Source organism: Nyctibius grandis, chromosome 5 (genome assembly GCF_013368605.1).
Source record: "Nyctibius grandis isolate bNycGra1 chromosome 5, bNycGra1.pri, whole genome shotgun sequence".
Taxonomy (NCBI): domain Eukaryota; kingdom Metazoa; phylum Chordata; class Aves; order Nyctibiiformes; family Nyctibiidae; genus Nyctibius; species Nyctibius grandis.
In genome coordinates, this window is record NC_090662.1 from 48804176 (window position 1) to 48826697 (window position 22522).

Here is a 22522-nt window from a genome sequence, read left to right on the forward strand (position 1 = left end):
AAAGCGAATGTCACTCCAGTCTTCAAAAAGGGCAGGAAGGAGGACCCGGGTAACTATAGACCGGTCAGCCTCACCTCCATCCCCGGAAAGGTGATGGAGCAACTTGTTCTTGGTGCTGTCTCTAGGCACATCAAGGATAGGGGGATCATTAGGGGCACTCAGCATGGCTTCACCAAGGGGAAGTCATGCTCAACCAACTTGATAGCGTTTTATGAGGATGTTACCCAGTGGATAGATGATGGTAAAGCTGTGGATGTGGTCTATCTCGATTTCAGTAAAGCGTTTGACACGGTCTCCCACAGCATCCTCGCAGCTAAACTGGGGAAGTGTGGTCTGGATGATCGGGTAGTGAGGTGGATTGTGAACTGGCTGAAGTAAAGAAGCCAGAGAGTGGTGGTCAATGGGACAGAGTCCAGCTGGAGTTCTGTGTCTAGTGGAGTCCCTCAAGGGTCGGTACTGGGACCAGCACTATTCAATATATTCATTAATGACTTGGATGAGGGATTAGAGTGCACTGTCAGCAAGTTCGCTGATGACACAAAACTGGGAGGAGTGGCTGATGTGCCGGAAGGCTGCGCAGCCATTCAGAGAGACCTGGACAGGCTGGAGAGTTGGGCGGGAAGAAATTTAATGAAATATAACAAGGGCAAGTGTAGAGTCCTGCATCTGGGCAAGAACAACCCCATGTACCAGTACAGGTTGGGGGCAGAGCTGTTGGAGACCAGCACAGGGGAAAGGGACCTGGGGGTCCTAGTGGACAACAGGATGACCATGAGCCAGCAGTGTGCCCTTGTGGCCAAGAAGGCCAATGGCATCCTGGGGTGTATTAGAAGGGGTGTGGTCAGCAGGTCGAGAGAGGTTCTCCTCCCCCTCTACTCTGCCCTGGTGAGGCCGCATCTGGAATATTGTGTCCAGTTCTGGGCCCCTCGGTTCAAGAAGGACAGGGAACTGCTAGAGAGAGTCCAGCGCAGAGCCACGAAGATGATTAAGGGGGTGGAACATCTCCCTTATGAGGAGAGGCTGAGGGAGCTGGGTCTCTTTAGCTTAGAGAAGAGGAGACTGAGGGGTGACCTCATTAATGTTTATAAATATGTAAAGGGCAAGTGTCATGAGGATGGAGCCAGGCTCTTCTCAGTGACATCCCTTGACAGGACAAGGAGCAATGGGTGCAAGCTGGAACACAGGAGGTTCCACTTAAATTTGAGGAAAAACTTCTTTACGGTGAGGGTGACTGAACACTGGAACAGGCTGCCCAGAGAGGTTGTGGAGTCTCCTTCTCTGGAGACATTCAAAACCCGCCTGGACGTGTTCCTGTGTGATATGGTCTAGGCAATCCTGCTCCGGCAGGGGGATTGGACTAGATGATCTTTCAAGGTCCCTTCCAATCCCTAACATTCTGTGATTCTGTGATTCTGTGAAAGGTAACTGAGTTCAACCTCTCAGCTTCTTTGGAAAGAACTTCAAGTGCTGAACAGACCCTTTTGGTAGTATTTGCTCTAAAGACCTCTTTGCAACCATCTAGTGAAGGACACATTCCCTTCAGATATTACTCACTTGAGCCCATCTCTTCGCTTCATGTTTGTCTTGACAATGGAGAACAATTTTCAGGGCCAGCTGCTTTCAGAGGCAACCCTGGGAGCTGCTGCCTGAACTCAGAGTTGCTGGTGTAGCTGGCAGAGAGCTTCAAGAATGAGATCTCTGCTCTGCTCCCAGGGCCCTTCCCTTGGGCTGCTGTTCCTTCAACAGCCGTGCTGTCTCTGCTGACCAGGTCCAGTGATTTAGCAATGTGGTAGCAAGGCTGAACTGTGTTGTTTCTCAGAACCTCAGATCTGCCTCTCAGAAGTAATGCCTAGCTGAAAATCAGCATGATTTTTGTCTTGGGAATGGCTTAGATGCTGTGAAATGCACCAATGAAAAGACAGATATAGGACTTGAGGACTTGCAGATTTTCTTTAACTAATTTTGAAAGAAACAGTATTTTGTCATTTGTTCCTGAGGCTTGTTTTGTATTTTGCTCAAAAGTTAAATATTTGTAAGAAAGTGGTAGTGTTTTACTTGTCGAAACTGGAAACGAAAGCAGATATTGAACTATGGCTCATTTATGTTCCTTCTGTGTGGTGAGTGAGACAGTAGACCTGTGGAAGTAATAGTGAGCAATAATGTAGTTAGAGACCGGGATTATAATACACACTCTAAAAAACGAAGTAGCACATTTCACAGGCAGTATTCATTTTGGCAGTAACTAAATTTAAAGTGTTTGGTTTTAGTTTTAGTTGCATCTTGTGAGTAACTGGACAGAGGTTGGTGAATATATGCCTGCATTTTGTTTGAGCTGAAAGCTAGAGAGGATCTGATTTTTCATCTTGGACGTGAAATATATCTGCCCTTTAAACTCTTCCAATATTCACTGTAAATTCAGGAATGCTTTGCCAGTTTAATGAAATGTTCATCATCTTAACTTTTTATCTATTTAAATAACTATTTAATCCTTCATAGGTGAATGTCCAAGCGAGTTATCTATCAGATGCATACCCCCCTTAAGTATTAATTGTATTCAGCTACAAATATTAGTTTTTAATTTTCCTTTAATCCTTTTCCTGACTTTGTTTAATCTGAAACTAGAACTAGAGACTCATAAATCCAGTAATTTTTGTGTTGTCAGAAACCACAGGGAAAACCAGTGATCAAGCAGGACCAATTCCACAGGGAGAAGAGGCAGTTTTATGCCTTGTCAAGTTTTCTTAGATTATATCCTTTTTTCTTCTTCTTTTCTCCTACCAAACCTCATAACAAATAGATATAAAACACTAATTAGTTGCTGGAATTCAGCACTCAATCTTGCATCTAAGCAGCTTGGGTTTTTCAGTATATATACATATACATAAAAATGCGTGCCTGTGCATGTGCGAGAGAGAGAGTATCTGTTAATGGAACAACTTTTAAAGAAAAAAAGTCTTCTGGAAGAGGAGTAGTAAAAAAAAAAACCTTAAAATATCAAGTAATTAATCAAGAGTGCCAGTACTAGAGCATGTAGTGAACACAGAAGATTAATTTGATAATAATTAAAAATAAAAGTTCTTTTAATCCAAGAAGCACAAATGTCATACACTTACCAAAGTAATTAATTTTGTTCGAGTTGACCAATTACTGTATTACTTCTCTTAATATGTGAAATTATTTATTCCAGAACTAAAATAAGAATGGAATTTGTTTGATAAATTTGTCCTAAAATTGTGTGTAAGAATGTTTTTGTTTTTTTAAAAAGGAAGAAGCAGCTTAAATGTCAGACCATGCAACTCATTCATTTTTATGTTAATTCTACTGCTATCAATAGAAAACTGGATCACAATACCATAAAAATAGAGATTTTCCTTGGAGTAATTGAAGTCTATAAACATTTTTAAAGTGAAGAAAATTCAGGTTCTAGAAAATTTAGAAAATGTTATTACTGTCCTGACAATCATACCTCTTGCCAGCTGCAAGACACTTGGCAGTAGTTAAAAACCTTGATGCCATGCCAAAAAGTATCCTGAATGCTATTCTCTCATTGCTCACATTACTGCAAGTACGAACTGAATGTAAATTCTGTTAATATTAAAAGTTATTTACTACCTAATCTGAGGTTAGTTGAGAGACAGTTTCAGAAGCGTGGCCATGTGGTGCTGATGGAGAGATAGTACAGAAAAAAAGAGAATATATTCCTCCATTATGTTAAATCCTAACCCAGTGATAGGAAGGAAACAATACAGACAGTGGTTACTTTAGCTAACTGCTCTACTCTTTTCTTCCCCCGAAGTCTACCGGTTTAATTCAAAAAGTTTTCCTGAGAATCTGGAGGGAAAAAAAAACCTGATTAGAGTCTGGAGGGGAAAAAGTCCAACCTCTTTGCAGTTTGAAAAGCTATCAGCAGATAAAAGCATAGAGGAAGAAGAGAAAATTGCTGTAGGTTAGGGAAACTACAAATGGATATGATAACGCTCCAACCTAAAAGAAATAGCTACATTTATTTTTTCGTGAACACTTTGAGGTGTATGAAGAGGGACATCTACCCCTGGAGGGTAGGTAAGGTCTGAGTCTGCACTCTGAAATTACTGGGTTTTAAGGATTTTTAAATTATGGTGATTTTAGTACATTTGCATATGCTTTTTCAGTCTCCTAAGACTTTGGGAACTGTAATGCTTTGAGCATTCATTTAAGCATACAATCATGAATTGATGTCAATGATGTCCAGACCACTTATTTCTCAAAAATTTGTGGGTGGCTGGTGTAATTTATGATGCACAAGAATGCTTGTCTTAAAAGCTTTAATTAAAGCTCATGTACTGTGAAACTAACTGAGAACTGGAAGTATTCAGTGTCATTTTTGATACCTCTTCAGATACCTTTCAGTTATTAAATTTGCTCAGAGCAGAAAGAAGACAGGAAAAAATTGAACTGATGTAGGTGCTTAGCCATATGGTGAATAATCTAGTGACTGGTTAAGGTAATACATGTGAAGTGTTAGGTGGTTAACTAACTTTATTGTGTGTTTAAAACAGATCTGCTTATTTCAAGTGAAGAAAAAATAACAGGCTAAACATGAAGGAATTATTTACAAATCAGTCCACCATGCTCCATCTACTTTAAAAAGTCTACCATAGTCTACCATTTTCTCAACTGAGTAAATGAATCATCTGGTTTCCAGGGAAGCCAAAACTATTGCATTTAACATCCGCTTTGTTAAAGCCATATGGATGCACCTGATGTCTACGAATTAATCCTGTTTTCAGACAAAGTAATTTTTCCCACTAAATTGTTAGTAACATGCAGAGTTGTTACATCTCTGAAATACCAGTCAGCATATTTTTGTTACCTTAGTGTTGTTTTCAATATTGATTTTGAACTTACTCTTTGCAGTAACCTCCCTCTCTTTTTTTTTTTTTTTTTTTTTTTTTTTTTTTTTTGTCCTTATGCAGAGGATTACTACTTCAGGAAAACAGCAGGTTTTCAGAGGCATTGCATTACTATAAACTGGCAATTGGTAGCAGACCCACGCTAGCTTGTAAGTATTTCAACTAAACAAGCTTGCATAGTATTGACTATTGTTTTTTAAGGAAATCTTCATACTCTTTAATATCACGTTTTTTTTCACAAGTTTTTCATTCGAAAAGCAAAAGGCGAAATTGTGCACTTTTCAGTTGAAAGCAAGTGTTTATTAGTCAACAACTAAACTTGTTTAGATTAATTTACGTTTAATACGGTGCAGGGAAGAAGCATGTACTGATTTAACACTGGGCAGCACCAGTAGAACTTAAAATGCTTCTGATCTGGGGTGGTGAGCAATAGATGCTACTGCCCAAATTTTCAGGCTCCTGTTTTCTATTTCTTACAGACAGTCCCTGATTTTATGGTATGTGGTGTGGGTGAATAATATAAAATATTTTGAAGTCCTTTCATTTTTTCTTTCTTGCCTGAGGGAAATGGGAAATAATCCATAGGATGTTGCCAGTGATCAGTTACAAAATCAAGTGTGTGCTTTTTAAGATTGCTGACTTTTTTGTAGCTTAAGTATTGAATCTTCTATATATGTATATATATATGCATATATATGTATAAACATATGTATATATTTATGTAACATTTCAAACAATGACTCTGTATGCTTGATACAGTCCTGATCAGAGGAACAAAACGGAGCACCCTGCCTAACCACTGTTCCTTCCCTCCTTCCTCAGTCTTTGTAGCCACTTTCTCCTTTCCTTGTCTCAGAACTTTTACCTCTTATATGTTCATCTTTACACCAGTGATTGATCTATATTATAGAAAAGCCAAATTAGATAACTGTGGGATCTCTTTCAGATATTACTTTGAACTAAAACAAAGATTAGATAAAACATAATGGAACCCCATTAAAAGATAACATTTTTTCCCTCTTCACAGCTGCCTATTTAAATACTGGTATCATCCTGATGAACCAAGGGAAAACAGAGGAAGCCAGGAGGACTTTCCTGAAGTGTTCAGAGATCCCTGATGAAAACTTGAAAGATCCTCATGCTCATAAAAGCTCTGTTACTAGCTGTCTTTATAACTTAGGAAAACTTTTCCATGAACAAGGACACTATGAGGTAAGACTCCAGATTTGTCTACAATATCGTGATAAAACCTTCATACATAAATAATACCTATAACTTCCATCCAGACTTTCAAAATACATGACAGGCACAAATTGATTGAATTTCACCAAATCAAGATTAGCGTTCTCTGCTGAGAATATTTATTCTCTACAGCCACAGGTGTGATGATGTTAATTAGCAACGTGATGTTCTGGTGTCAGAGTCAATATTAGCAATGGTCACATCTGATATGTGTTAATACCTTCTTTTGGCTTTGTCCTCATGGCTGGTATGCAAAGGATATAGCCTGATTACAGACCAGCTGACCTAAAGTGTAGTGTCTTTTTAACTCAAAACTGAGTAAGACCGTCTTTAGTTGAAAAAATGCCAATTATGTTTGCTTTTGAGTCTCCAAAATAAGACCTAGTTAGAACATTCAAAATGTCAGTGATTAAAACATCCCATTATGTGCTATTTTCAGATAACTTGACCTAAGTGCTAAAGTGGGTTGGATATTTTTAATGTAACCATATGCTGCAAGTAACCCATCCCATCTTATTTATGTATGCAATGTGACTGTTGTGATTCCTCTCCATTCTTCCCTGATGAAATTACTAAAACTGGACATTTGCTTGAGTTTTGACCTTCAGCAGTATTTGAAAGAAAGTCATTGTCTCTTTGCATTGCCAGGCATTCTTCAGAACAGGAGTTATGCATGGTTTTGATCCTATAACTCTTCCAGACTGCGACAGTTACCTCAGCTGTTTAAGATTAGGCATGCACAAGCTCTATGAATTCTCTGTCCATCTGTCCTGCTGAATCCAGCTCTGTCAGGTGGCGGTTACTAATTGATTAAAACACAGAACACAAACAACTAGTACATCTATAAAGATAAGAGAAAGCAGCATGTTGTCTGCATGGACCAAAAGATTGTAGAGTTGGAGTGCAATGCCTGGGAGGTGCAAGGGATTTTAAGATATAAACCATCAGATTTCTGCCTGGTGATTATTGCAGTCTGACCCAAGCTTGATTTGATCAAACACTTAGATTTTTTTTTTTTTCAAGCATATTTCAGCCTTCTCAAGCTGCAACTGTTTGATGGGATGATGTAGGAAATGATGCAGAGCTAACAGACTGACCAGTAAGCGTCTTAAGTGCTGAATGAATCATCAATGTGTGATCAAGTAATTCAAGGCACAACACATTTGTGAAGGGAATCCAATTTTGGCATTCTTGATACTATAGTCCATCTCATTCTTTCTGTGGAGCAGACTTCGGTTGTGAGGATTTATGTTTTGTTATTACTTGGCAGTAGACAATGTTTCTTTATTTTAGATCACTTTACTGTAGCTTTGTCATCAGAAAGTCCTTTGTCTGCGATTGATATTATTACATATTCTCTGACAGCCTATAGAATTTTACATATGTTTATAAACTTATGAGTCATTGAGGGATTTAAAAAAATGGTCCTTTTATTTCCACCTGGGAAAAGAGTTGCAATATTGGAACTAATTTGATCTCTTGTCAATAAGCTTCACTGATTTGGTTAAACTTTTGTAAATTGCGAAGTGTGAGCTTTCTATGATATTTATGACACTGATGTATTTTCTTTCTCCCTGCACCTTTCATTTAGGCAAGGAAGATAGTTTGGTTTTACTTCATATATGAAAGGCTGCTTTTGAAATTGGTGCTTTACTAATGATTTGTCCCACTTGTGTCTCTCTCTCAGGATGCCCTTGTGGTTTACAAAGAAGCAATACAGACAAATGCCAAGACAGTTTTGCACCACAGAGCTTATACAACATGATGGGTAAGTAAGTGCATTGTTAGCGCTTCAGAAAGATACTTGAAGAGTCAGGCAGGGTGAAACAAAAGAGCTTAGCCAGGCAACTGGTGCTCAAATGAAACTAGCTAATAAAAACAAAAATAATTGCCTTAAGTAGATGCGAGCCAAAGCAGGTTCAGAGCTTGAATGCAGCAACTGCAATAAGGCACAATAAATGATGAGACTGGTGGATACTGGATATCTTTAAGAGTGTTCCATGCAGCACTGTTTACACTTAGAATGCATGGATTAGTGTTTTTCTTTGCCTCCAGAATCTCTCATGCAGTATCTTGGAGACCTCATGTGCAATTCATAGAGGTTTTCTTTTTAATCTCCTATTGAGTCATCTTTGAAACTAAGAAGAAATTGTATTTACTTCATAGAAAATGGAATTAGACTGATTATATATAACATAGGAATCTAGTGTGCGTGTTGGGTGTTAAATTTCCTTGTAAACCAACAAGATGTCCCAATAGGCCCACAAAGATAGTTTGGATTTTTTTGCAGGTTGTTCCAAAAACTTATTTCCCACCTGACGTACTGTTAGTTAGACATCTACAGTGACAGAATTCTTCTTCCAGGACCGCCTATCTGGCCTTCAAAATGTTAGCAGGGTCCTTGAATACTGCAAGAAACATTAATTGTACCTGAGGTGGGTTTTTTTTTATAATTTAACTTCAGCTCCTCGTATTCTTCATCACATCTTTATACAGGACACATTAAACAGATACAAGATAATATGAATTATTATTTATAGTATTCAGATTTGTAAACAATAGGGCAGGTTCTTCATGTTCCCAGAGATGCTTTTAAGTGGAATTCTCTCTGAAAGGGCATGTGATTCTGCTAAGTAACCTCAGTGTCTGGCCCAGTAGACTCTGTGAGCTTCTGTCTGGGACAGAAAAGGATGTAAGATGCTCTAAAGTAGTTCAAAGTAAGCAATTAAAAATATATGTAGAAACAATTGGAATCAACAGGAAGCCTGTGGGTTTTTGTGGCTTTTTCCCCCCTCCCAATGCCTAAAATACAAGGGAATGTATTAGTGGATACCAATTGGTTTGACACAGTTGTTGAAAGGAGGCACCACCATTTATTTAGGAAAGGCACCTTTTATTAGCTGCTTAGGAGTACTTGGGCACAGGGAAAAATATTCTAATATTGTAGTTGTAACTGATGCTATGTGTTTGCAAATCTCTGTAAATGTTAAATTAAGTACTTCTCTTGTCACAGTGTCACAGTTTAAAGCTGGGCCGGCTATTAAACCTGCGGCAGATGCTCTCTGTTATTACTCCCCCCCCGCCCCCACCCCCCAAAGGGAAAGGGAAAGGAAAAGGGAGAGAGACTTCCGGGTTGGAAAGTTAAAACAGTTTTAATAAACTATAATAGTGGAAAAGAGTATAATAATAATAATAGAAATAATCAAATATATACAAATATATATACAAAACCAAGATTGAGCTCCCCTGAAGTCAGCCACGTCACCACCGGCACTGCAGGGCAGGCTCCGGGAAGGCCCAGGCTGGGCCTAGCGACGGTCGAGAGCTGTATTCAGGGATGCACGGATCGGGATCGGGGGCAGCAGGAAAACAGATGGAGTCCTCCTTGGACACCGGCCATAGCAGAAAGAGAGCGAGACCCTCGTGATCCCCCCCCACTTTATACTGAGAATGACGTGTATGGGATGGAATACCCTCGTTGGTCAATTTTGGGTCACCTGCCCTGTCTGCTCCCCCCTGCAGCTGCAACCCCCCTTCAGCTCTTCACTCGTAAGCAGTGAGGAATTCAGCAGTGACCTTGGTTTCTCTAAGACTAAGTACAGCAAGAGCCTTACTGCACAACATCCCTACCGGTGCCTCAGCGATAACTACAAACTTCGAGCGTTATCAGTCCTGGAAGCAGACACTGTCTGCAAAACATGCAGTTAGTTTCAGAAAGTGCAGCTACTTAGAGGAGACTTAGCTGAAAGTAAAAATCACTGAAAGGAAAATCGGCCTGGTTTAGGCCGAACCAGGACACACAGTGACAAAGTATCTAATGTCAATAGTAGTATAAACACTTCCTTAAGAGTTCATATGGTTCAAGGGAGAGTTACTTCTCTGTGAATGCTGAGCTTTATCAGATTAATGCAAATGGCTAAAATCCCTAAAATGCAGAAGTTGATTATTGCGTGTACTTTTATTCATGGAGCGTCTTAGCAGAACTATTGTTTTATCAGTTTTATCTATCAGCATTTGCTGATAAATTTGGTGGGGTTATCAACCACTCTGTGAATTATGCCTCTTCTTAACTGTTGATGCCCTATAGTGACTGCTGAAGTACTGCAGGGCTCCAGCAAACCCTCCAAAGTTTGACTGCCCTCTTTAGTGCAGATATATATTTCATAAATCTGATAAAAGTGCTCCTCAGAAGTACTGCAATTGGAAAAAGTAAACTAATGCTGCTCTAGCTTGATGGTTGTTCCTTTACAAAACAGGCCTGTGCCACCCTTTTTCTTTTCCCGTGAATAGATGCTCCCTTTAGAACCATGATGACCTATAAGATTCTTTAGTTTTTTACATTTTTTCCCATTGGTTACTCTTTTAGGTTCAGGGGGCCTTTCTCACCTTCCTTTATAAGCACAGTCCATGATGTCCAAGTTCACTCTGTTCCTGGGATTTGCATTTATTAACTCACAAAGTGAGAGTGAACACAAAGACCAGCTCAGTCCTTTGCGTGGGCTTGGCTGCTGCTACACTTCCTCCCTCCACTGCTTTGCCCATGCTCTGGCTTCTGTTTCCTTTAGGCAGCCACCTCACTTCATGGATGTCCTAGTGGCATAACAAGTTAGGGTCAGCTGAGCTTGCCTTAGCCCCTTTCAGCCTACTGCAAAGAGCAACAGGCAGGGTATTACGGAACTGCGTAAAGTACAACTTACCCTGAACATAGCATATATTTGTATTTTGGTTGCTGTTGTGATGGCAGCTGTTGCAGGGAAACCAGAATTCGCTTCACACTAGTTGCTGAGGTGTAGCGTGTTGGCTATGCAGCAAAAGCAATCCAAGAAGCTGCATACAGAGTAGGGTAGTGGCTCAGATTGAATGCAGTGCAGCATTATTAACAGCAGGACTCAGGCTGGTTTGTTTAAAGATGTCCTGGATGCACCTGTCGATGAGTGTACATGACTGCAGTTAGACACATGGAATTAGGTTAGTCTCTCCTGCCTGTAATAGTGTAAAGGTTAGATGACAAGACAGAGCTCGGTAGCTATGCTCACTTTATAGCGTGGAAAGAAAAAGATACCTCTGGGGAGTAATTAAGCCCATCTGACTTAGACATATATTTTAGATTATATAAATAATCCCCTGCGAGCATACTTCTCCTGTAAAAGGAGCAGAGGTGACTAGCTTAGTCTTGATAGCTCAAGTTGGGTGAGATAAATCCTAAACACCTATTCTTTGCATCAGGTATGACAGGAGAACAAGGCAACCGCATCCGTTATCAAGAGTGCATCCGCTCTGCAGCTCATACCATGTCATCGGGCACCAGAAGGCCAACCAGATTGTTTGTTTCTGTTTTGATGTTCAAGATAAAATTATAAACACGTTCTCTATAACACTTTCCTTGATAAACAGCATTACATAAACTTGTCTGCCTACTCTTTGCCTTTAAAAGGGAGATTAGAGGAACTGAAATAGGCCAGTCCTGTCCCGTGTTCTTGGAACTGCATGAGCCTGACTCTGAGCTGTGCCCACTCACCATGTGCTCATTGCTGTGGAGGAAGGGGGAGAAACTGGGGAGTGCTCACCATCTGCTCGGGAAGGAGGAGCCCTTCCCTGTCTCCCTACATGTGGAAAAAGTCTTCACGGTTTATCAGGAAATCCAAGAATACACTGAGGATTATCTGCTGCAGTTGTCATTGTGATCGATGTATTCTGAGTCTCTGGCAATCGCTCTGCTTGGTTCAGTGTTAGATATTGGCATGTGATGTAAGAAAACTGTACTTCCTCTAATTTTTAATAATTATTCAGTCGTTTCATTGGAGAATTTCTGGAGGCTTTTTTCCCTGTGTGATGTACATGGCATACTCGAAAGAGACCAAACAGGAGGCGAGCTCTTTAAACTGAATTAAGGTTTGACCTCCAGCGCTCAGAGTGCGGTGGCATTAACACTCCATCAGTGTTAAGCCTTTACACCACCTGCTTTCCCTGTTTGTGTTACACATCTTTTCCTGCCCTTGCTTCTATTGGCCTTTCGCTCTGATGGGTCCAGTGACTCATTCCTCTGGTGTGCCAGCTTGCCCAGCTGACTCTCCTCCTTTAAAACTCTAAGTAACTTGCGTCTTAAAGGAAAAAGAAGTATTGGGCCTCAAGAAGCAAGCCATTCATTTGACTTTGCATTTTATTCATGATGCAAAAGGCAGGACCAGAAGACCAGCATCATATGTTCTAAGTTTGTGCATATGAAAAGTTGCAGGGTAGATTTTGGTCTCCTGTTGCTGTGATTTATTTTGCCAGGTGTGCAACAACTCAGCTAAGGAAACCATATGTTTCTCTGGCTTTGTACCAAGAAGTAAAACCTTTTCATTTTTTTTTTTTCTTAAAAGAACCCAAAACAGCTAAAAATTAAAACTCTAAAACTAGAATCAAAATAATTATTCAACAAGCTGTATAGGGTTGGCTTGGTATTTATTTTCTCTGTGTCATATTTCTTTGATGTAAATTAAAAAGTACATGCTAAGGTTACGCAGATTAATTTGCTTGGCCTGGCAACATGCACTACAAAGGCCAGAGTCCAGCTCAGCTGCATTAAATAGGTAATATATTTTGTTTAAATTTTCAATTAAAACCTGGGGTCAAAAGATAAAATGGTCCCTGTGGGATCTTGAACACTTTAATGCCAATATTAGGATTGCTTAAGGATCAGCCTCTGCTCTAGATGTGTATTGCGTTCCTTGAAATCTGATATTATACAGTTGATTGTATTACATTGCTTTTAAAACCACACTGGCCCACCTGCTACAGTAATTCATCCTTCTGCCAGTTAACTGGTGTGAGGTGGACCGTGGAGGCTTTATTTTAATACTGAACAGTAACAAGAAAGATGTTGGGGTGGCATTGTCCAGGTTTAGATCGGCAAGATAGTGTCATAAAGACAAATGTCTTGATCACGCTTACCTGCCCTTGCCTACTAACATCTGAATGTCTATTTTCAAATGCATTTAATGCAAGGTCTTACAAAAATTTTTTATGAGAAATGCAAGTTACAAAAGAAGCTAACATTGCAGGAGTGAATACAGTTAATGATGCACAGATTAGAGTTTAGATTTCTCCTTGCTAATCTGCTACATTGCACACAGACAGAAAACAAATCATAGGCAAGTGGCAGCCAGGTACAGAACAGGAAAGGGGAGCCAGATTTTACATCTGGTGCAGAGGTTTGCATCATAAGTACAAAGGCTGAGCATGCAGAGAGACTTTCTGTGTTGATGATTATAACATATCTATCACTTTATTTGATTATGCTTTTGGGTGGATGTGGCTGTTTGTACAAACCTGTTAATATTGTTAAGGCTCCTATCCCATTTGACCCTTCCTCTTATTAAATGCTTTTTTATTTAATTACTTTTAAATATTGTTTAGAACTCCAAGAAACACTTTTGCTGCTATAGTTTTACAGTTCATGCTGTGCAAGACTTACTTTTTAAGAGCCAAAGATGATTAAACTGTGAAATACATATCCCACATCATAACTTATGCAGAGCATGGTACCTGCACTTGTCTGAGCTCCAGTCATGGTTGTGGTTCCTATGCATCTCATGAAGCTTTGCTGGTAATTTCTTACTAAAAGTACATTAAAAACTTTTTTTCTTTTAAAACTAGCTTGGTTGAAAAAAAAGGATTTTCTTCTTTCATATGTATATTTTATTATATGTTTTAGGGAAATAAGAATGGAGTCCATTCCAACAGTGATGGTAGTAAAAGGTTGTGCTTCCTTCTCTCCCCCTCCCTGCTCCCATCCTGCTACTTTAACTCTTCCCCCTCTGAGACTTTGCAGACTGCGGTAGTTTATATCTGCTGTCCAAAGCTGAGTATAAATCTCTGGGCTGATTGCAATGTCTCCTGTTTTTTCACTTTGTTTTGTTTGAGGGATTCAAGCTGGGTACAAAGGTTACAGCAGTGAATTGCTGAGGTGGTAGTGGATGCAATGTTTCATACCAGGGTTTTTTTTCCAGGTTCTTAGGTTTTCTTAGTTTTATCTCTTTGGACTATTGTTCTATAATATCATGTGAAATGCTTGGGTTTGCCTAGGCAATATTCTGAAAAACCTAAGAGTCTAAGCCTGAAATGCATTTGTATTTTAAACATATGGGTTTTGTATGAAAATAAGTATAATCGTAACATTTTGTAGACCAAAAATATGGTCCAATACTGAAATTGGACTACAGGGATCCCAGTTAGGCATGATTCTAATGGAAAGTGCTTCTATTAAGAGTGTTTTAAAGAAACCTACACTGGCATAATGTCTGTGTTTTACTGACAAAAAAATAATCTTTAAAATGTGTGTGAATAAAGTAAAAGGCAAGAAAAAAATACAATCACTTGTTCAGTTATGAATTCTTACTTTGTACTCTTATGGTTTACTACTGATTTCACATCTGTTGGAAAATTAAAATGAAATTATCTATTTCAGGTGAGCTCAGTGCTTCTGTTTGTGTCAGTATGCTGCTTTCACTGGAAGTCTTTGTACAGCAGGAAACAGCTGTGCAAAGTCCATGCTGTTGCACACTGCAACTGATTTTATTTTGCCCTTCATTTATATCTGTGTTCCACTTTAGGTGTTTTTATTCAAAAGTAGCTTAGTGGTCCAATTAAATCAGATCCAAGGCTTTGCTTTGGCTAATTGAGGCCTATAAGACTGCTCAACCAAAGTAAATGTGGATTGACTCCCATCCATCAAAAGCCCTCTTAAAATACAATACATTCCTTGTAATCTTCAAGGAGATTATTCTGTAAAAGGAAAAAAAACCAAACAGAATATACTTAGTCTATACAAAATTTGATCCTCATTTAGTTCACATGCTTCAACTGTTTCAGAGATGTGCATGCACTGCGTATTTATCACCAAGACTGTTAATCTTTTGCAGTATATCTTAAACATCAGTGTAGTATAACATCAAACTATGCTTCTAGATTTATTATGTTGTTGTATGCACTGGTACCTGAGGGAAAAAAGAAGGAAGTTATATATCTAGGGAGGGTAAGCACATCTGCAGCCTTGATTTGCAGAAGGAGGCTGCGCAGTTGCATTATGAAAGACAAGCCCCTTGTGGCATTGTGGTACAGAGGGATGCAGACCTCTTCATCATTTTCTAAGGCAACCTGTTTATGTTCCCAAGTCAAAGAAATGATGGAAAAGTGAAATTTAAATCCTGAATGAATGTATATCTGACAGATTTTCCTTTTCAAAGTGCATCTCCATCTTCCTTTCTGTTTTGACATCTGCTCTTGTCAACACCAAGTTCTGTATTTTCTACATTAAATTTTTACCATCCAGTGATTTGGGTGGCAGATAATTAACATATACAAGGATTATGCAAGGCAGATTTACCCTGCATTGTCTCCTTTAGGGAGATAATTTTTCAGTTGTCTTTTCAGCAATATCTTTTGGGGTCCTAAGAGGAGGAGCACAGGGAGGACATATGTTTTAATCTGAAAGTATGGGAACATGGGACCTATAGAGGCACAGTGCTATTACATTGACAGTTCTATTGTACTTGCTCATCATTAAGTCTAACATGCTCCCTGCAAGGAGCCTTTGCTTATATGACAATGTGCATCTGAAACAAAACAAATATGAAATCAGCAGATGAGAGGTTAATCTAGAACCATGTAACATACATTCATGTAAATGGTACCTAGTTTTACTTTTTAACAGTGTGTGATATGTATTAGAAAATCTTAACTACTGTGGTTTTTTTTTGAAGGATTGTATTAAGATCACATTCCACTTCATTATCGAGTATAAAGTTAGCCTTTCAGGGGAAATAGCTCCTAGCAAGCTGATCCTTTGTTAGTATTATTATTTAATATAAATATTATATGATTGTTATTGTTTTTTAATTATTCTTAATTTGTTTGTCCTGGGATCATTTTAGTAGGAGTGCTTTTGTTGTTGTTTTAGTTTCTTGGAGTTTTTCTGGTTTTTGTTTCTTTTGAAAGATTATTTTTCAGTCCCAAGGATTCTGGGGAAATATGGGGAAATACTGCTTTGGAGAATGGTAGTCTTACAGCTGATCTATCTCTATGGCAAAGAAAATCCACTTGAGTACCAGGATTTTAGATAGAGTGGTCTAAGTCTAGTTAAAAGTTAACCCATTACTCATTCCTTTGTCATAAAGTATTAAAAGGGGTGTTAATGAACTATGTATACGCTCCTTTAAATAGTATTTCAGTTGCATATCAATGTGTTTTCTTGTACTACATTAGTAAATGAGTGTTAAAGTTAAATTCCCTATGTTTTTCCTTTTGGAATAGGCTAAGAAATGGGTGTATAAATAACAGAAAATATTAGTTGAACTGTAAAAATTGAAAAATTTTTGAATGATTGATTTGATTCCTTTTATTCCAGTTAGCTGTTGAATTTCTTGCCACCACTCATTGTGCAGGCGATGTTGCACATGGCTGAATGTTGATTTGGATTAGGGAACTGAAATAATTGTCAATTTATGTCTTAAGTTTTCCACTGCCGTGAATTTCTTTGTTGTTGTTACCTTTAATAGAAAAGTAGAATGCAACTCTCTTGAAGTTTATAGATTGGACAAGTTTCATTAATAAATGTGTGTGTGTGACCATTCTGATTTTTAACACGAGTTTCAAAGATTTTACAAATTAAGTAATTGTTAAAGTAAATATGGAAACCTGTTCACATGTACCATTGGTTTGCATATTTTCTGCCAATGGACACTTTATTATTTTCCTAATAACTAAATCGTTCAGGTTGCAAGTGTATAAAAAATACACGATTGTAAATGATAGAATCATTATGGTTGGAAAAGACCTCTAAGGTCATCAAGTCCAACCGTTAACCTAGCACTTTCAAGTCCACCACTAAACCATGTCCCTAAGCACCACATCTACATGTCTTTTAAATACCTCCAGGGATGGTGACTCCACCACTTCCCTGGGCAGCCTGTTCCAATGCTTGACAACCGTCTCCACAGAATCACAGAATCACAGAATGTTAGGGATTGGAAGGGACCTCGAAAGATCATCTAGTCCAATCCCCCTGCCGGGGCAGGATTGCCTAGACCATATCACACAGGAACGCGTCCAGGCGGGTTTTGAATGTCTCCAGAGAAGGAGACTCCACAACCTCTCTGGGCAGCCTGTTCCAGTGTTCGGTCACCCTCACTGTAAAGAAGTTTTTCCTCATATTTATGTGGAACCTCCTGTGTTCCAGCTTGCACCCATTGCCCCTTGTCCTGTCAAGGGACGTCACTGAGAAGAGCCTGGCTCCATCCTCATGACACTTGCCCTTTACATATTTATAAACATTAATGAGGTCACCCCTCAGTCTCCTCTTCTCTAAGCTAAAGAGACCCAGCTCCCTCAGCCTCTCCTCATAAGGGAGATGTTCCACTCCCTTAATGATCTTTGTGGCTCTGCGCTGGACTCTCTCTAGCAGTTCCCTGTCCTTCTTGAACTGAGGGGCCCAGAACTGGACACGATATTCCAGATGCGGCCTCACCAGGGCAGAGTAGAGGGGGAGGAGAACCTCTCTCGACCTGCTGACCACACCCCTTCTAATACACCCCAGGATGCCACTGGCCTTCTTGGCCACAAGGGCACACTGCTGGCTCATGGTCATCCTGTTGTCCACTAGGACCCCCAGGTCCCTTTCCCCTACGCTGCTCTCCAACAGCTCTGCCCCCAACTTGTACTGGTACATGGGGTTGTTCTTGCCAGATGCAGGACTCTACACTTGCCCTTGTTATATTTCATTAAGTTTCTCCCCGCCCAACTCTCCAGCCTGTCTAGGTCTCTCTGAATGGCTGCGCAGCCTTCCGTTGTGTCAGCCACTCCTCCCAGTTTTGTGTCATCAGCGAACTTGCTGACAGTGCACTCTATTCCCTCATCCAAGTCATGAATGAATATGTTGAATAGTACTGGTCCCAGTACCGACCCTTGAGGGACTCCGCTAGACACAGGCCTCCAACTGGACTCTGTCCCATTGACCACCACTCTCTGGCTTCTTTCCTTCAGCCAGTTCACAATCCACCTCACTACCCGATCATCCAGACCACACTTCCCCGGTTTAGCTGCGAGGATGCTGTGGGAGACCGTGTCAAACACTTTACTGAAATCAAGATAGACCACATCCACAGCTTTACCATCATCTGTCCACCGGGTTACATCCTCATAAAAGGCTATCAAGTTGGTTAAGCATGACTTCTCCTTGGTGAAGCCATGTTGACTGCCCCTAATGATCCCCCTATCCTTGATGTGCCTAGAGACAGCACCAAGAACAAGTTGTTCCATCACCTTTCCGGGGATGGAGGTGAGGCTGACCGGTCTATAGTTACCCGGGTCCTCCTTCTTGCCCTTTTTGAAGACTGGAGTGACATTCGCTTTCCTCCAGTCCTCAGGCACCTCTCCCGTTGCCCACAACTTAGCAAAGATGATGGAGAGTGGCCTAGCAATGACTTCCGCCAGCTCCCTCAGCACCCGCGGGTGCATCCCATCAGGGCCCATGGATTTATGGACGTCCAGGTTGCTTAATTGGTCCCTGACCCAGCCCTCATCAACCAAGACAGATTCCTCCTCTATCCTGACTTCTTCTGGGGCCTCAGGGGTCTGGGGCTCCTCAGGACAGCCTCCAGCAGTATAGACAGAGGCAAAGAAGGCATTCAGTAACTCCGCCTTCTTTTTATCCTCTGTCTCCAGGGCCCCCACCTCATTCATCAGTGGGCCTACATTGCCTCTAGTGTTGGTTTTACCTGCAATGTATTTGAAGAAGCCCTTTCTGTTGTCCTTGACCTCTCTTGCAAGGTTTAATTCCAAGGAGGCCTTAGCTTTCCTAGTTGCCTCCCTACATCCTCTGACCTACATCCTGCTTCCCTACATCCTCTGTTTTGGTGAAGAAATTCCAATATCCAATGAAGAATATCCAATCTAAACCTCCTCTGGCACAACTTGAAGCCATTTCCTCTCGTCCCATCACTTGTTATTTGGGAGAAGAGACCAACACCCACCTTGCTACAACCTCCTGAAAAATATTGTTTTTATTGTTTTAATCTCAGACACACAAATGCATCCTGAATGACAGAAGTCAATACATACATGTTTTCTCTGTGGTTTTGTTCAAAAACTACCTGAAACTAGAATAGCTTTTATTCAAATTGCATCAGTCTAACACATAAAATCACTTGATTTAATTAACACTTCAATTAACAGTTGCTTGATTTTATTCCAGTCTTTGAGTATGGTGGTGGCAGTGCCTCTGTGAGTTTACAACGTACTTTGATTTCTTTTTAGTTAGGAGAGTCATTGTAAAACATTTAGAAGAGGAAATTAATAACAGACTCTCTAACAGTACTTCCTTCTGTAGTAATGACGTTCTAATTGCTTATAATATAGCAATTCTTGACAATATGAGGCTTATGGGCAGAAACCAGACTCTTCGAAAGTAAAATGTTCAGCTATAGAGAATTCCCTGTAAGGTCTTCAGGGGAATAAAATTCCTTTTTCTACAGTTTGGCATTTAGATTGATACATTGTAGCTTCATCTCTAGATGCGCCACTCAAATACTCTCAAAGTTTTAGGAAGTTAGCTTGTAAATTAGTTGAGCTCTTAAAACTTATTTAAAAAATGAATTTGACAGTACTCCAAAGATGTTAATCTCTTCTTATATCAGAATCCGTCATGGAAAATAGATGAGAACCTTGGATCTTTTTGAAATTTGGCAGTGCATTTAGCATATACTACCAGCAGATAATAACTCCATCTCTTATGGCTTCTTACATTTCTCTTTAAAGGATCTTGTTGTTAATTGCTTGAAACTTTGCCAAGCTGTAACAGGTTGGGCTGGAATTTTCCACTTAAAGAAGAGAAAAGAGCATATGGATTCCTCATTTCCTGTATGCTGAATGAAGCAGGGGCCTGTGGGAAAAATAGTATGCAATCAAATAATTAAACATTCTGCCATAAAGCGTACAGCTAGGGAGAGGAATTGAGGGGAGCATATAGCTTCACTTCTGGCTTCTTCCATCCTTTCAACACTTAACTTCTTGATTTTGTTTTGTGCATAAAAGGTACAATGTTATGTCACGTATTTGTGAGTGCTGGCATACTGAAAAAAATGCATTTGACATTGATATCCCTGAATCTGATCATTGATTTTGGGGAGGGTGTTCATGTTTTTTTTGTTTTTGTTTTTGTTTTTTTTCCTGTGTGGACTTTTTTTTTTTAAATTGGCTTGGTTTTTTTGGGAATTGTTCTTTTAGTCTGGCCCTAACCAGCAATAGAATGACTTGAGTACTTCTGGGACTGAAACATCAGGTACTTCTGTGTGTGTAATCAGATATCCAAGACCAGTGCATGAGTACAGAATGCTCTGTAGATCCTTGAATTAGAATTCCTGGTCTGCTAGATTTACAAGCTTGCACCCTTTTTTGGAAAAATGCTCTTTGCTTATAAAGATCATATTGGCTCCCCTTGGCCTTGACTCAGTGTGACTTCTGACTCTACATCAGGCTCATTTTATCTGTGGGCTGTGGTTTGGTCATTTTGCATGCACTGCACCCAAACTCCTGAAGCTCAAACTTATGTGCCGCATTTTGCCTTGGGCTCCCTGTCCTCTGGTGACAAAGATAGCAAAGGAAGAAAAAAAAAAATCTAACTAGACCTAGTCCAATTTTCTTTCATCAATAAAATCCTCCATAGCCCCTGTAAATACTCGAGGGTGAAGTATCGCTTCCATCACGAGAGTTCCTTCTATTTTCCTTCTTGAGCATGTAGGTGGTACCTTTTTCTCTGAGTTTTGGGGCTGTGACAGCTGGCCTCAAGCTTAAACAGGGAACAATGGCCCTTCTCTCTCTCTGATGCTCTCACAGCCATTCATTTCCATGTGATGCAGAACTGGGGACAATGACTCACCCAGAGACAGCCTTAGCCATCCTCTACTTGGGTCAGATGTAGTCCTCTCTTGATCCTCCAGTGGTGGCACTGGATAAACTGTGACTTCATAATTTTGGGAAGGTAATTAGCCATTTATTTAGAATAAATCAGCTGGTGAGATGATGAAATCCTGGCTCTCCTGTAGGCATTTTCAGTCTGTCATTGCCTCGGGCAGGGGCACATTTACATCTAGGTTTTTGTATTATGATTAAATACAAGGACATTCTGTATTCTCCCTACCACTCCATGATGTGCGATGTAGATTGATGGAAAAGAAGTAACTTCTCGGTAGTAGATGTGATAAAATTTCTGTTATTTTGACACTTTTGACTGAAACTTATCAGCTGGAGGTCTCTTAAAATTCTGTTCTAACAAGACTTTCATCTCGACCATGCTCTTTCAGCACTAAGGCCATAACTCAATCTCCTCACTCAAGTTTTTGTAAGGCTATTTTGCTTTTTTCATTGGGGATGTTCAAAGCACTTAACCCTTTTAAAGATCTCTGCCCATTTAATAAACAGCAAATTATAAATGAGATGATAAATTCTGGAGACCTTGAGAAATTTTAGGCATTCTTGCTAACATATGTTTCACCCTATAGGGGAAGCCTATATGAGAATGAGCCGGCTGCCAGAAGCAGAGCACTGGTATGTGGAGTCACTGCGATCCAAGAGCGACCACATCCCAGTTCATCTCACCTATGGAAAACTGCTGGCTCTGACGGTGAGTTAATCAGCAGCTCCTGGGAGCTGGTCCCAGGACTTTCGAGTAGGTCAGGTATAGGAACGGGAAAACTCTCCTAAAAATTGCTTATTACCCTATTTGTCATGCTATTTCAGTCATGCCCTCTAATTAAGGATTTTGACAGTGTCATTTTTTTGTGAAACATTGCATCCATTCCTGAAATATCACCACCTCTGTGTCATGAATGGGTGATTTAAGTTGTTTAAAGAGCCACAGGTGTTAGCAAAAGTGGTTTTAATATGATGTTGTAAAAGTGCGATTTAACAAAGTTCGATGGCAAGGTTCACTCCATTACTGTATGGCATAGTCATTTGAACAGTGATTAAAAACTACCAAGGCACAAATCAAAGTTACCAAGACAAAATCAAAGTTACTAAGGCACAAATTAAAGTTACGAAGTCAAAATTAAAGTTACCGTACTACAAGGTTATGCATGACATCAGTTGCTTACCAAAGATCTGCTGCTGGTAAAAGGTTTCTGCCTCGAGGAGCAACCTTGAGAGGCATCCCAGCTGAAGGGGAGATTGCCGCCATGCAGCCAGGCTGCTTAGCCAGGATAGCTCAAAAAAAGCTCACTTAGGCTGTCATATTTATGGAAAAAAGTGGTTGGCTTGTAGTCAAATTACATGCAATGGGAAAGGTATGGATGAGACTCCTTGTACCCACAACTTTCTTTGTTCCTTGATAAATGAATCTTGGAAAAGTC

The 22522-nt window shown here is 39.9% G+C and overlaps 1 protein-coding gene across 1 annotated transcript in view; it reads left to right on the forward strand.

The window, feature by feature from the left end:
- TMTC2 (transmembrane O-mannosyltransferase targeting cadherins 2) overlaps positions 1-22522 on the forward strand; it is a 274892-nt gene that overhangs the window by 192829 nt on the left and 59541 nt on the right. The window contains 5 exon segments of the mRNA XM_068401614.1: positions 4956-5041; positions 5920-6104; positions 7822-7854; positions 7857-7902; positions 21674-21795. Of these exon segments, the coding sequence (XP_068257715.1) occupies positions 4956-5041; positions 5920-6104; positions 7822-7854; positions 7857-7902; positions 21674-21795 (472 nt within the window).